This window comes from Hyaena hyaena, unplaced genomic scaffold, assembly GCF_003009895.1.
Source record: "Hyaena hyaena isolate Hyena2069 unplaced genomic scaffold, ASM300989v1 scaffold_177, whole genome shotgun sequence".
In the NCBI taxonomy this organism is placed as follows: Eukaryota; Metazoa; Chordata; class Mammalia; order Carnivora; family Hyaenidae; genus Hyaena; species Hyaena hyaena.
The window spans coordinates 778321-793884 of NW_024080810.1; the positions used below are offsets into that span (position 1 = coordinate 778321).

Sequence of the window (15564 nt, forward strand, 5' to 3'; positions counted from 1 at the left end):
ATAGAGAGTTAACATTCTCTTCTCATGTCACTTGAGCTTCAAAGGTACCTGAAATATTTGTTGAACAAATGAGTATTCAGATGAATGAATGGATACAGTGTTCTCCCTAGAGCCAAGATGGCACATAAACGGTGGCTGAAGTCATGAGACTAAAATGGTAAACAAAACTCTCTTTTGAACAGCACATGTTGCACAAAAATATTCCCTTAATCAAAATCAATTTTCTGAGTGGTTTTCCCTCAACAAACATACAGTTTATTCCTGTAACTCATTTTTAATGAGCTCCTATGACTTTCATTTGTACTTTTTAAAAAATCTTTGTTTAAAATGCATTCTTGATTACTGGAGCCTTTAGAGATTTACCTTGAGGCTCCATTCTGTCTCAGGGGGGCCTAACTCTTGTATTCTTTAGGACTGAAAGCTTTTCAGCTGTGCTCCATTGATTCAGCTTCCCAGGTATACCAAAGGCAACTCTGATACATAAGGGACTTATATATCCTGAAGTGAACTAATAAAAGGCCTAGTTAGGGAAGTATCATGATAATAAAATATATGGAAGATGAGAACCCACTCAGCTTTACACCATAAGTACCATCAAATATTTACATGAAGGAACATATTTCTAGTGGGATTTAAATATAAAATTATGATTGTTTCTTGCTTTTCTGAACCTACAGTAAATTTCTCTTCATCAATACCTATGGTTCTCAAATGACACTTTGCCTTGAAAGCACCTGGGTGGTCTGTTAAAACACAGATTACTGAGCCATACTCCCCTGGTTTCTGATTTAGTAGGTCTGGGGTAGATAATTTGTACTCTAACAAGTTTGCAAGTGATATGGCTGCTGCTGGACAGAACCACACATCCAAAGACTATTAGTCTGGCACACCTGGGTGGCTCAGTTGGCTAAGTCTGACTTTGGCTCAGATCATGATCTCGCGGTTCATGAGTTCAAGCCCCATGTTGGGGGCTTGTAGCCTGCTTCAGATTTTCTGTACCCCTCCCCCACTTGTGTGTATGTGTGCTCTCTCCGTCTTAAAAATAAACATTAAAAAAGATTTTTAAATGATCACTCGTCTATGTTATACTGTACATTTTCGTAACTTCCTTTCTACTTTTCTGTCATCTTTCAGAGAAAATAAGTCAAATTCTCATTTCAGTGCTACTGCCCTGGCTTCTGTAGGTTTATTGTGAAAAACAAAAATAAAGATAGAATAAGTTAAAAGTAGAAACAAAGGGATGTTAGGAGTAACAAAGTCTGAGTTTCCAGCCTTCTACTCAGTTTTAAGTGGAATGAAGGTTTTCATCTTAGTCAATAAGACGTTAGTGCCTCTTGAAAAATAAGAACTCAGCTGAAATTATACAAATGGGATACAACTGTCTAGCATTAAAAAGTAATTCTCTTTCAGTTGCAAAACATGCATAAAATAAATCTTTGTTCTCCAACACAATCTCTTAATACTTATCTAGAAAAGGAGGGTCATAGTTATAGAATGACAGGGAAAAATAACACTCATTTGCTGCACAGATCTTTATTTTTCCATTCTTTATTTTGTTTTTAAGTCAAAGAAGAAACAGCATGCCTAGAGTCTAAGCAAGCTAAAGGTAGACTATAGTGCTTAGGTTGGGATCTTTACAAGTAAATTATTTTTCTTCCTTTGCTTAATGTATTGGCAAAGAGAAGAGACACAGCACAGTATCATAAGTAGGGCATAATCTGATTCTATGTGCAGAACGGATGGGGCAAGTCATGTGAGGCTCTAAATAAGCTTCTCACTGGCTCTACACTTGAGCAATTCCAAAGAGGTTAGGGCCACGTTGATTAAAACATTTGTAAGAACAAATTAATATTTGAAGAGGTACCAGCTGTAGATTTCTGCATATCTTCCATCTCTAAAAGGTAAAGATTAAAAATAACTTTAAAGCAATATTCAAATATTTTTGAATAAAATAAATATTAACTTTCTCAGGGATTTCACAGCATTAATTTCTAAAGCATACAATATTCTATTTATGCTTGATTTGCTCCTTTTCCACACACAAATAAACAAATTAACTAGCTAAGAAAGGCATTTTCAACACTAAATAAAATTCAAATGATAAAGCATTGGCTATGCTTTTATCCAATTATTATACTGTCGAGCAATAAAGTTTTTATGATGAAGGTAAAAATACAGAATCCACACAAACTTGACATCTGTCCTACAGGATGTTAAATTGGTCACTCAGCAGACATTTATTGAACTCCCCAATGGATATCTTCATTTGGTCTGTCCATCACCCATTTCCTATAGAAATTATTATTTGCTCACTGTTCCTAATGTTCATTAAAATTTTTATTGGCTGGACTTCAGCAAGTTTCCCACTATGCTATTTAAGTTTTTATACTTCAAATCTCTGATTTTCATTTTCCATGCACAAATAGGCAGTCAGAACTCTGTTAGCGAACTTAGTAGTATACATGTCTTGACCACTAATACTGGAAATAATGGCAACTTCAAAAGATTATCATTTATATGCTTTATAAACAACTTCTGAAGTCAACATGGCTATTAGTGAGAGAATCCAAAATAGAGTCACACCACAGAGTAGTTTAATTGGTTGACAAAGCTACCTTTATCATGAACCCACTGGGCTGTCATTATCACAATCTACAGTGAGAAATTTCATTACTGTTTGTTCAGTCTTCCACAAAAGAACTGTGAGGGTCCATTTAAGGGTTCAAATACCTAAGCACATTTCTTAGTCCATCCTTGAGAGAGTAACAGCCTTTCAACCTTGGTGGCAAATCAGTGGGGAGTCCAAGTCATACATCATATCACCTTCACATCCACCTCCAACTGTGACTATGAAATGCTCAGAGGATACATGGTGCTATTATAATGATAAAATATTTTGGATGAGGGTGGAAAATGGTATAGAATCTCTACAAATCTGACTTCATTCCTAGAAGGAGATTTAGTTGATCAATCAGCCAACATTTACTGAAATCACCAATAAGCATCTTGTTTTTGTCTGTCCAGCATCTATTCCCCATTCTGCTGGCACAAAAGCCTATCGTTTCTTTTTGGTAACCACCCCTTCATTGATTTCAGTGCATATGTTATGGAAGAGAGTAGATGACTCATCCCACTCCCTGGCTGAAGACATAGCCACACAAGTCAAGCTGGGAACATAACCCAGGACAGTCCCATAAAGCTAAAGAACATCAGCCCCAGGGCTTTCCTGGATCTACTGAGAGAGGAAAGCTCTCCCTCTACTGCCAGAGGGCAAAGTTTGGCATACAATGAGGGCAAAACGGAGACAAAGGAAAGCAGACACAATACACATAGGAGAGATTCCTCATAATAAATTTGGGTTACCTATCTATCATGACTAAATATTCAGCCAGACCCCATTCCTAAGCCTTCTTTATTACTTGCTATTAGTTAGTGTATAAGTTGGATTTCTTTAGTTTGCAACCAAAAGTTCTGACAAATTATAAGCAACCTAAAACTTGAACCATATTAAGCAACATGCCAAGGATACAGAGATATATAACAAATAATCTCTGCTTCAAAGAATCTTTTCAGCATCTAGTCAGAAAGCTAAGACATAAACACGAAAAAACTCTAGAAACATAAGACTCAACACCATGATAGGTTGTATTTTTCCAAGAAGGGAGGCACCACCTTAGGCTGTACATTAAGCAAGATTTCACAGTATAAGAAAATAGTGAGCTAGGTTTTAAAGGATGACTAGGATGTGGCTGCCTACAAAGGACACAAAGGACATTCAGAAAGAGTGAGCTATGAGAGCAAAACTTCAGGAATGTGCATAAGGTATTGGGGAAACAACACAGTATAAACAAAACATAGACCATAAAATGCTGAATCATGGGATATCAACAATGTGACTACATTACTCTAGGGGAAGAAGAATTCATAATCAGTTTTCTAATGATACACACATTATGTATAGTATTTTAAATCTATATGAGTTCCTAGTGATCGATTAGATTATAATGGCAAAGTGTTGAAATTGCACTCAAAGCTAAATGTATTTTTTCCCTTTGCAGATGGTAGAAAATCCACTCATCCCACCAGCTACCTCTGGTTTCTACTGTAGTACCCATCATCTAGAACTAAGGGCTATCAAAATAAACCATGATAATGCACTTCACTTAGCCGCCATTTAAGAAACTAGAACAAAGAGTAGAACCATAAGCCAAAGAGGTTATAGAAAGACAAATATCAACCAAGGAAACAAGTGGGGCCATAGAGTTAATCTGATTTGCTTTGTCCAGTTTCTCCATGAGGTATAAAGTGTACAATAGAAACTATTGATGGCATTTTCTATTTCCACTGTGGTTTTAGCCATTTCCCTTGTGCCATTAACAAACTATATGGGCAGGATTTGAGTTGGGTTTTGCTGCAGGCAGGAGTGCAAAGTGTCTGTACCCACCTTTTGCCTTCTTGGGGATATAACTGTTTAGTTAGAATAAAATGTTTTATTTAACTTTTTAGAAGTTTATTTTACCAAGGGCCATTATCAGTTTTGTACTGAATGTGAAACTTTGCCTGTAATTATTCTCTAATTATTACTATTTCTGATGAAATATTTCTCAGGGCTATAAACTGTTTCCTGGAAATTCTACTGAGAAAAATGAACTCAACATAATTCCTTGGTCATATACTTTTCTACCTAGAGTCATTGGACTCAGTAATATTTTTATAAAAAAAGAAAGTCTCAAATACCTGGCCTGTTGAAACCATTTAAATATCTATGCCCACTTGTGGTATCATGACAGTGCTTTCTGTCAGTATGACAACTATCCATTTGACATGAGTATGTCATGAAGGAATAATGACACACCCTCTTATAGAGGGCCTCTCTTCACAAACTTAAGTTAACATAATAACTTAAGGACTCTCTGGAATATAATTACTGCTTTGGTGGTTGTTTACAGATAGAAATTGAAACACTTGAAAGCCCCTTTGTGTCAAGCTGAAGTTAGGAAAGGAAAAGGAATTGATCTATGATTAGGCATGCTTTCATTCTGAAATATCTTTGCAGCAAAAAGCTTTAAAATGTGAAAAAGTTATACTAAAGGCAAATTTTTCACTATTTTTAAAAAAATTTTTATGTTTATTTATTTTTGAGAGAGAGAATGTGAGTGAGTGTAAGCAGGGGAGAGGCAGAGAGAGAGGGAGACACAGAATCTGAAGAGGCTCCAGACTCTGAACTGTCAGCACAGAGCCCAACATGGGGCTCAAACCCACAGACCTTGAGATCATGACCTGAGCCAAAGTCAGGTGTTTAACTGACTGAGTCACCCAGGTGCCCCTAATTTTTCACTCTTTATAGTGAAGTGCATTCTTTCATAAAGCAAATGAATATATTTCCCTATTTTAGGAAAAAGTAGCTCTGTACTTTATGTTTAAAAAAATATATTTACTAAATTTTATATTTATTGAATGGTAGAATTGAGATTTTTTTTAAAAATCACTCAACACATGCCTTATTGGTGATAATCACTGTCACTTTTTAAACTGATAAATAAAAAAATTATCACAAAATATGTATATCACACAGAATAAAATAAAGCTTTGAATAAGGTTTCAGTATTATATGAAGCATATGAAATAGGAAAAAAAGAGTAAGATGGTTTCCTGTTTCCTTGGGGAAAGTATGTAGAAGGCAGAATAATGTCCCCCCAACCCTTCACAAAGATGTTCATGTCCTAATCCCTGGAACCTGTGAATATGTATGTTACCTTATATAGCAGAGGGACTTTACAGGTGTTATTAAGATAAGGACCTTGAGAGACCCATAATTATTCTGTATTATCTGGATGGACCCAATTTCATCAAAAGGATTGTTTTGGTTTGCTTTTCATCACAAAGATTGTTAAAATGGAAGAAGGAGGCAGAAGAGAAGATCTAAGTGATGTGATGTGAGAAGGACCATATTTGCTAATGTTTCTGTGAGGATGGAGGAAGGAGCCATGAGCTAACAAATGCCAGTGGCCTCTAAAAGCTGGAAAGAACCAGAAAATGGATCCTCCCCTAGAGGTTCCAGAAAGGAATGTAGCCCAGCTGACACCTTGATTTTAACTCAGTGAGACTCATGTTGGACTTCCAGCCTACTAAACTGTAAGATAATGATTTTTTTTTAAGACACCAAGTTTATGGCAATTTGTTACAGTAGCAATAGGAAACCAATACCGGTATCATGTTCCAAATTAGCAGGACCATGAAAAGCATGACTATGACAGCCCTTCGGACAGTCTGAAGCTAGAAGAGACTTTGGTCTCATCCTTCATGGTCCAGATAAGGAAATCAGTCCAGATATAGTGAGAAGAAAGGTGGTTTACCTTAAGCCTCAGAGTGCAAGCTAGAGACCAGACTAGAATCTAAGTTCACCAAACTCTTGATCCATTTTAAGTCATAGCATGCCTCCCAGCTTCTTTTACCAAAGAAGGGTTCTGATTATGGTTTAATAACAATGTGCAGAACTCTCTGAAAGAATTAACAGTTTTTGAAAAGTGCATACATTTTCAGATAATGCACAGAAATACACTGCTTCACTGTTCTGATCTGTCTCCCACTGGCTAAACATATTCACTTGAATTATCCACACATCACTTGAAACTCAGTATGTCTGAGATAAAAACTGGGGTCTTGCTCTCACAGAAAGCTCCCTCTGGAGTTTTCTGGTTTTCTCTTTCACACCCTTCTGTGGCTTCCTTTATCCAACCACTCAAGTCCTGTATGGTTCCTTCCCCATGAAGGTTCCTTTCCTTGCATTTCTACTACACCTTACACCCATGCTAGACAACCACTAATAGATCTCTTTTCTTCAGCTTCTCTTCAGGCTCCAATTAATCCTGTACAATACTGCCAAATGGTTCCTTCTAAAATATATCTTTATATCATTGGTTTGTCCCCACATATTCAGTGGGACTCCATTTCCCTAATAGGATCAAATTCAAACTCCTTATTCTATCCTTTTACAGGTTCATAGAATTTGACCTCATTTTTTAAGTAATGTCTCCTCTTCCCATTTCCATCTATGAACCAATTTAAATGACTCGCTGACTTATGAACAAAATTCATTCTCCTCCATATCATTCTCTTCTCCCAACATATCCCCTCTGCTTCCTTCTTGATGCATCTGAATTCTACCTGTATCAAGGTCCTGTAAAGTCCTAGTACCTTTCTGGGCACTTCCCAGGACAGACAACCTACAATTATCTCACCCTCCACTTTGAAGCACTAAGTCTTTTTTTTTTTTTTTTTAATGTTTTATTTATTTCTAGGGGAGAGAGAGAGACAGCGTGAGCAGGGGAGGGTCAGAGAGAGAGGGAGTCACAGACTGAAACAGGCTCCAGGCTCTGAGCTGGCAGTCAGCACAGAGCCTGAGGCGGGGCTCGAACCGATGAACCGCGAGATCATGACCTAAGCGAAAGTCGGACGCTTAACCGACTAAGCCACCCAGGCGCCCCTGAAGCACTAAATCTCTTATCACTCATTTTAGTTTTTATTGCTAGTGTCTTTTGCATCTCTAGAGTTTAAACTCTTAGATTTCAATCCATTTGGGACCACTTGGTCCCCCACCTATTTGCAGTGTACTTAGCCCCCAGAATTTCCCTTTTAAAGCAAATATTTATGGAGTGACCAAAAATAATTTTAAAAATCTAAGATGAACATTAAGAATGACAATTCCTCCACATCAGCAGTGATAAAAGCCAGCAATGAGCACTACTCTAAAGTTAACTGTACCGTTTGAGAAGTATAGCCATATATTTGAATTTTCCCAGGACAGTCCTGATTTCCTGCTGGTTTTCCAATTTATGGATAATGTTCACTTTTACTCTCAAAAGCATCTTGGCTTAATTAATACAATATATGGCAATTCCACCCACAGGGCACTTTGAACTGCAGTAAAAGTAGAAACCAGAAAGACAATCCTGTTCATGCTCCAGCCACCCATCCAGCTAAGCATCATTCTGTCCTCTACAGAGTGACCCTGCTCTCCAGCCCCACCTCTGCATAATCAATGCCCCTTGACTTTCACGTGGGAGGTTCAAACATTTTGGTGATGCATCGCTTCAGATAAATGTACTGAAGTTGAATGCAATTTGAGGTTCTTTAGAAGAAAAACCAACCACAGAGATTGAAAACAACTGCAACTCTACCCAGCAGTTTAAGAACAAAAGGGAGGAGCACCTGTGTGGCTCAGTCAGTTGAACATCTTGCTCAGGTCATGATCTCATGATTCAATCCCCACTTCTCCAAGCTGGGTGTGGATCCTGATTAAGAGTCTCTCTCCCTCCTCTCTCTCTCTCTCTCTCTCTCAGAAGAAGAAGGAGGAGGAGGAGGAGGAGGAGGAGGAGAAGAAGAAGTAGGATAAAAGTGAGAGTTTTCTAAAGAAAAAGAGAATTCAATGAGTTCCCCTAGGAATAGAAGTAATCAAGATACAGTGTGTGAGTTAATTTATACTATAATTGTTTTGCTATTTCTGAATAAAATAATAAGGATCATTCACACCATTTCAATTTTTCTGAACAATAAATACATATTACTTTCACGACTGTTTAGAATTAGAAATGTGATGCCTTCTGATCCTCTTAGTGCCTAATGTACATTAAATTGACTAACCACTGCATAAATGTTTTAAAACCCACATTCATTTTCACAGTTGGCTGGTGGAAATGATCAGTTTCATAAATGAATGTCAGTGGTATCTAAACAGTAATAACTTTTTACTGCAAAGTAAGATTTTGCTCTATAAGTAATGAATAAAATTATTAAATGTAATCTTATATTATGTTTCATTACTGGCAGCTTGTCATAAAAAAGGAATTAAGGTTGCAAATTTTCATTTATTTTCATAAAGTAGATCAGCATTTTCACTCATTTGTAGTGAAACCTACTCAATCTAATCTCTTTTGAGGGTAGTTTTAATTACATTACATCATTCTACACAGGGCTGAGAGTTCATGTTCCAAACTGTTCCCTCCCTAAACTCTTCAACTTTAAAGATATCTGGGGAAATGTTAAGTTCAACTAATGTAACTATACAAAATGAAAACTACCAAATGCATATCTTGAGCTCAGGATCACTCTCAAGTGTTTGGAAAGGATTTTATAAGACCATTTAGGTTACTTCTAAGTCACTAGTTCAAATATGGCCCAAGTTAGTAGTAACTAAAAAGGATTAGTTTCAAAGATTTATATCATTAGCAGTTAATACTTAAATATCAATTACACTGAAATTATTGATATTATTGATAAATCTATCACTACTAAGGACTCATTGAACTCAGATGGCAAGAGTTATAACATTTGAAAAAAAGACAAAAGCATCTGGATGAATTATGGTAAATAATAATATCGATATTGAGCAAAACTCTTCATCAACTATTTTCCTCACCTCACTATTTCATAAGTGCCACAGCATTTCACATTCACCTGAATAAAAGCAATTACAATTTGATATTTGGTTGTTTCTAGTTGTTTTATGAAAAGAATAAAGACCCATTTGTCATCAAGTTTCTCCCTCCTTCATCTGTGCCTTCAGATGGCAAACTCTGTCAGAGACAGAACATTCTGTAAGGCACAATAGAGCGACCAGACGTTGGCATTATCAAATGGGCTCTCCCGTCATGATGAAGTATTTACTCTAAAGGTCAGCATTCTCTAAGTTTAGTTCCTGAAAAGATAATTAAGATATTAAAATTTTCTAATACAAAGGGAGGCTTCTACACAAACTAGTTTTTGTATAATCTCTGTTTAAGTGGGGAAAGCAGCACAAAATCCTAAAGTATATGAAAGCAATCATTTACCAACATGGTTAATCTGATATTACCCCTGTGTTTTTGTGCATGTTTTCACTCAAGAAACAGTGAAACCCATGAAAATACCATGTTTCAGTTGCTAAGTACCTGGTAATATATATTCCAATCTAAATTTTCTCTTTTTTTTAACTTTTTTTTAAGAGGGAGAAAGAGAGAAAGAGAGAGAGAGAGATTAAGGGAGGGGCAGAGAGAGAGGGACAGAGGATCTAAAGCAGGCTCCTTGCTGACAGCAGAGATCCCAATGAGGGGCTCAAACTCACAAACCATGAAATCATGACTTGAGCCAAAGCCAGATGCTTAACCAACTAAGCCACCCAGTTACCCCTCAATCTAAATTTTCTTTAATTCAATTTTTAAATATTATTACTTTTTTGGTGTAATTTATAAATTCATACTATACACCTACTCTAATTACATTGCTACAACTTTTTCAAAATCACATACTTCTGTTATTTTTTTAGTTTTTTCAATTATTTTAATAAAGTTAGGATCTGTGGTTGTTTCAATGCAAAACAATTTTCCTTTTCAAAAATTTTCTTCTCACAATTTTCTGACACTCCCAGGCTTTTTATTTTTCTCCTTCCAAGATTTTACTTAAATTCAAGTTAGTCAACACATAGTGTAGTATTGGTTTCAGGAGTAGAATTTAGTGATTCATCATTTACATATAACACCCAATGCTTATCACAAGTTGCCCTCCTTAGTGCCCATCACCCATCTAGTCCATCCTCCCACCCACTTCCCCTCCAGCAGCTTAGTTTGTTCTCTATAGTCTCTTACATGGTTTGCCTCCCTCTCTGTTTTTATCTTATTTTATTTTTTACTTCCTTCCCCTATGTTCATCTGTTTTGTTTCTTAAATTTCACATATGAGTAAAATCATATGGTATATCTTTCTCTGACTTATTTCACTTAGCATAATACACTCTAGTTCCATTCATGTCATTACAAATGGCAAGATTTCATTCTTTTTGATGGTTAAGTAATATTTCATTATGTGTATATACCACCCCTTCTTTATCCATTCATCTGTTGATGGACATTTGGGCTCTTTTCATAATTGGCTATTGTTGATAGTGCTGCTATAAACATTGGGGTACATGTGTACTTCAAATCAGTAATTTTGTATCCTTTGGATAATTACCTAGTAGTGCAATTGCTGGGTTGTAGAGTACTTCTTTTTTTTTAAGTTTTTGAGGAACCTCCATACTATTGTCCTGAGTGACTGCACCAGTCTGCATTCCTACTAATAGTATTAAGAGGGCTCCTCTTTTTCTGCAACCTTGCCAACATCTGTTGTTACCTGAGTTGTTAATTTGAGCCATTCTGACAGGTGTGAGGTAGTATCTCATTGTGGTTTTATTTGCATTTCCCTGATGATGACTGATGTTGAGCATCTTTTCATGTATGTTACCCATTTTTATGTCTTCTTTGAAAAAATGTCTGTTCATGTATTCTGCCCATTTCTTAACTGGAATATATGTTTTTTGAGGTATTTAGTATATTAAGTTCTTTATACATTTTGGATACTAGGCCTTTATCTGATATGTCATTTGCAAGTATTTTCTGCCATCCCAAAGGTTGCCTTTTAGTTTTGTTGATTGTTTCCTTTGCAGAAGCTTTTTATCTTGATGAAGTCCCAATAGGTTTTTTTTTTTTTGCATTTGTTTCCCTTGCTTCAGGAAGACATGTCTAGTGAGAAATTGCTATGGCCAAGATCAAGGAGGGTGCTGCCTGTGTTCTCCTCTAGGATATTGATGATTTTTTGTCTCACATGTAGGTCTTTCATTCATTTTGAATTTCTTTTTGTGTATGGTGTAAGAAAGTGGTCCAGTTTCTTCTGCATGTCACTGTCCAGTTCCCCCCCATTTGTTGTTTCCCAACACCACTTTGCAATTTATAAATGTACCAAATCCACATGCTTTACTCCTTAAACTTACATAGTGTTATGTGTCAATCATATCTCAACAAAGCTCAATAAAAAACATAATACTATCATACAAGTCAATTCTTAGATAAAAATCTAGTTAGTACTGGTTCACTTAGAGAAGGACAAAGAATAAGAGGAGATATTATGCTCTATTCACACAAAAAGCACTATTTACCTTGGACGGAGGAACAAATTCAACACATTCTAGCCATATTGTTAAAAAGTACTTTCCACATATTGCACATTTTCTTCTCTGAGAGATTATGTTCTTGACCAGTGGATGCAATGCTATGGTTTGCATTACCAAAGGATTCTTTTCTTCTAGCTCATTCATTATAAATCTTGATGTTATTTCCTAGATTAAAAAATTATATTAATTATATTAATTTATATTTTTGGCTTATTCCTCATAGTTTTTGTTAAATTAACTTTTCATAATATATACAATGAATTATATTGCCAATGACTGGCGTTATAAATTAGTTTTAAATAATATAAGAAAAGGAAGTTACTTGCATTTTAATATTTCTATGTCTCTTACATAGAGGAATCCAAATTATTAAAAATATAATTATTGGTGTGCCTGCATGGCTCAGTTTGCTAAGCATCCAACTCTTGGTTTTGGCCCAAATCATGATCTTACAGTTCATAAGACAGAGCCCTGTGTCGAGCTCTGCACTGACAGCATGAAGCCTGCTTGGGATTCTCTCTCCCTCTGTCTCTGCCCCTAGCCCACTCACACCTGCTCTCTTTATCTCTCTCAAAATAAAATATATATATAATTTTTTAAAAAAGATAAATCCGGGGCGCCTGGGTGGCTTAGTCAGTTAAGCGTTCGACTTTCGCTTAGGTCATGATCTCGCGGTTCATGGGTTCGAGCCCTGCGTCGGGCTCTGTGCTGACTGCCAGCTCAGAGCCTGGAGCCTGTTTCAGTCTGTGACTCCCTCTCTCTCTGACCCTCCCCTGCTCACGCTGTCTCTCTCTCTCTCTCCTAGAAATAAATAAAACATTAAAAAAAAAAAGATAAATCCAAGATTTAAAAAATTACATTATTAAAGTTTAGGTTCAAATTTTATACCTCTCATTACAAGAAGCAAGAACTGTACAAATATTCAGACTGGACTCAAAATGCAGGAATCGGGCTCCCGCAGGTCCAGGGGTCCCTGAAGGATGGACGGTGTCGGCGAGGGAGGGATGAGAGAGCCCCAAGAAATTCTTTCTGGTCACCAGGCAGGCATCTCCGCACTGACTGGGGCTCAACTTTATTTTTATGATTAAGTGTTTGGGGGATAGCACAGATGTGGCATTCTGATGATAAATTCTTTGATCCATAAAAACTTTCCAGAACATTGATATGCATAACCTTACAATTATGACTTAGATAAGGGTACTCATGCTCATCATATGAGGAAGGAAGGTATCTTTAGCATTCAAATACAAACAGGATAATGTTTTTAGTAAAGGCAAAAGTTAGTTCTTTGTGAGCAGGGGTCAACAGCCTGTTTATCACTTAATGGGAAGTATTAAGAAAAACAGGTTTTTCAGGAAACGCAATGTTTGCTCCCATAACCAGAGAAGAAAACATCTAAACATTAGCCACAAGGCTTATAGTTCCTATAATGTCATCCATGCCCAGGAATAGTACATCAGTCTGTACCAAAGTTATTATTTTATTAATGTAAACCTGAAGGCAATAGCTGACCTTTTGTGTCATTGATTACTCAGTCCTGACCACTATTTCCAGATTACTAAGCATCAACATTTTTCCAACAATTTCATTCACAAGGTGCAATCATCATACGAGGGCCAGAATAAGTCACTCGCAGATGCCAATCAACAAGGTGCTTTGGGGGTCAACGCTCAAGCAGAAACAATTGAGTGGGGATGGATATAGGTCCTCATCTGATGGCAAGAGACCGTGCAAACTTGCCTTAACCTCACAAGGAGTTATTCTCAACTAGTGAGTTCAGAATGGCTCCCAACATCAAAAACTGAGTCTGTCATATTTACTAATGCTTAAATCCTTAGTACTTGAACTGTGACTCACGGACCAGAATCTGCATCATCTGGAAACCTATTAGAAATTCAGATGCACCACTCCAGACCTACTGAATCAGAATCTGCAGTTTAACAAGTTTCCCTAGGTAATCGGTATGCCTGCTCAACTTTAAGATGCACTGGTTTAAGTTACCTATTGCAATGAGTACCTGAATAGAGTCATATTAGCAACCAGTACTGATTTCTATTACCCAAATCTCAGAATTCAGTCTGTATTAAACCTATCCTATCCATGTCCAGGAACTTAACTTTTGGTAATAATTATAATATTAAATAACAAAAGGGGTGGCTAGAAAAGATAAGCTGGCTTTCACCATGACCAATAACAACATCATCGTTTTAAAGTAAATGCTATATAATACATAAAATCAAATCTTCACTGAGTAAGCAATAAAACAAACATTTGATTTACTCTGCTAAATGAGCCTCATTGTCTGTGATGGTAACATGGAAGCCCTGTATAAAGGCTATGCAAACACTGCATGAATTTTAATAGTTTATGGGACTTTTTTTTTCTGGACAAAGTGAAAGATTTCCCACTGGTATTAAAATAGTCCACAACAGGCTATAATAGGAATCTTTGGAAATACATGCGTGCATATGTACATATATAATCTTCATTCATTTGCCCAATTAAAATCTTAAAAAATAACAACAAAATCCTATAAATTGCTGTCTCTCTCTTCCTTATTATTCTATCCTTTTCACTTAACAAGCATTTGAGAAACTGAGAAAGCTGCCTTTATACACAGATTCCTTAACTGTCTGATCCTTCAGCAGAATAACCTCCTACTCATTTTAGCTCTTTTTCCTGATTGGTTACATAATAAGATCATCCTTTCTGAAAGAATTGCTCTTTCACATTAATATTACCAGGACTTCTAAATTAGAGGTCTCTTATCACCTTTTCTTTAACTACTTACACAGAGCATAGTGTGTGATTCAGAATGAAATAATGATTTTAGAGATACCAGAACTCAATGGCTACCAGAACTCAATGGCTAGGTCTCTCTATAAAGCAGAAAACTAATAAATAAGGATCCACTCCCCAAAGCAGCAGATGGTAGAAAAATTTGCTGGAATACATGGGACCTATAAAAAGGTCACAATTTATACAGTTCACTTTTTCCATTTATGATTTCTGGAACCAAACATATTTTTTGCACTTGATATGTCTCTTGATAACTCTTATACTACCCATTAATTATATTCTCCTCCTACTTGCTGCCAATATGTTACTTTGGAAGAATAACATATACCATTGAAATATAAAGTTATTACTTGGAACTGCTAGTATATGTAAACTACTATTGGCATGATGAATAGTATCATTTAGGATACCTTTTAAAAATAAATGTTCCTCTCCCCACTTGGGCACTCTCTCTCTCTAAAAAAACAAAACAAAAAAAAATAGAGGTGCCTGGGTGGCTCAGTCAGTTGGGCCTCTGCCTCTTGATTTCAGTTCAGGTAATGATCTCACAGTTCATGAGATTGAGCCCAGCATTGGGCTCTGCACTGACAGCATGGAACCTGCTTAGGATTCTCTCTCCCTCTCTCTTCCCCTCCTCCCCCCAAAAATAAAATAATAAGCTTAAAAACAATAAAAATCTTAACCAAGGCATAGCCTAAATCAAAGCCCTACAATTCTTTGACAGATCAAGTGATTTAAATCATAACACATCTCTTTTATCCATTCATCTATTAACGGACAGTTGGACTGTTTCCATAATCTGGC

The 15564-nt window shown here is 36.4% G+C and overlaps 1 protein-coding gene across 1 annotated transcript in view; it reads right to left on the minus strand.

The window, feature by feature from the left end:
* Positions 1-1584: 1584 nt before the first annotated feature.
* The window catches only part of LRRC69 (leucine rich repeat containing 69), an 82754-nt gene continuing 68774 nt past the window's right edge, over positions 1585-15564 (minus strand). Inside the window, exons 7-8 of the mRNA XM_039240588.1 lie at positions 11947-12126; positions 1585-1894 (exon numbers count right to left, since the gene is read on the minus strand). Of these exons, the coding sequence (XP_039096519.1) occupies positions 1784-1894; positions 11947-12126 (291 nt within the window). The 3' untranslated portion in view covers positions 1585-1783. The remainder of the gene's footprint in view (positions 1895-11946; positions 12127-15564) is intronic.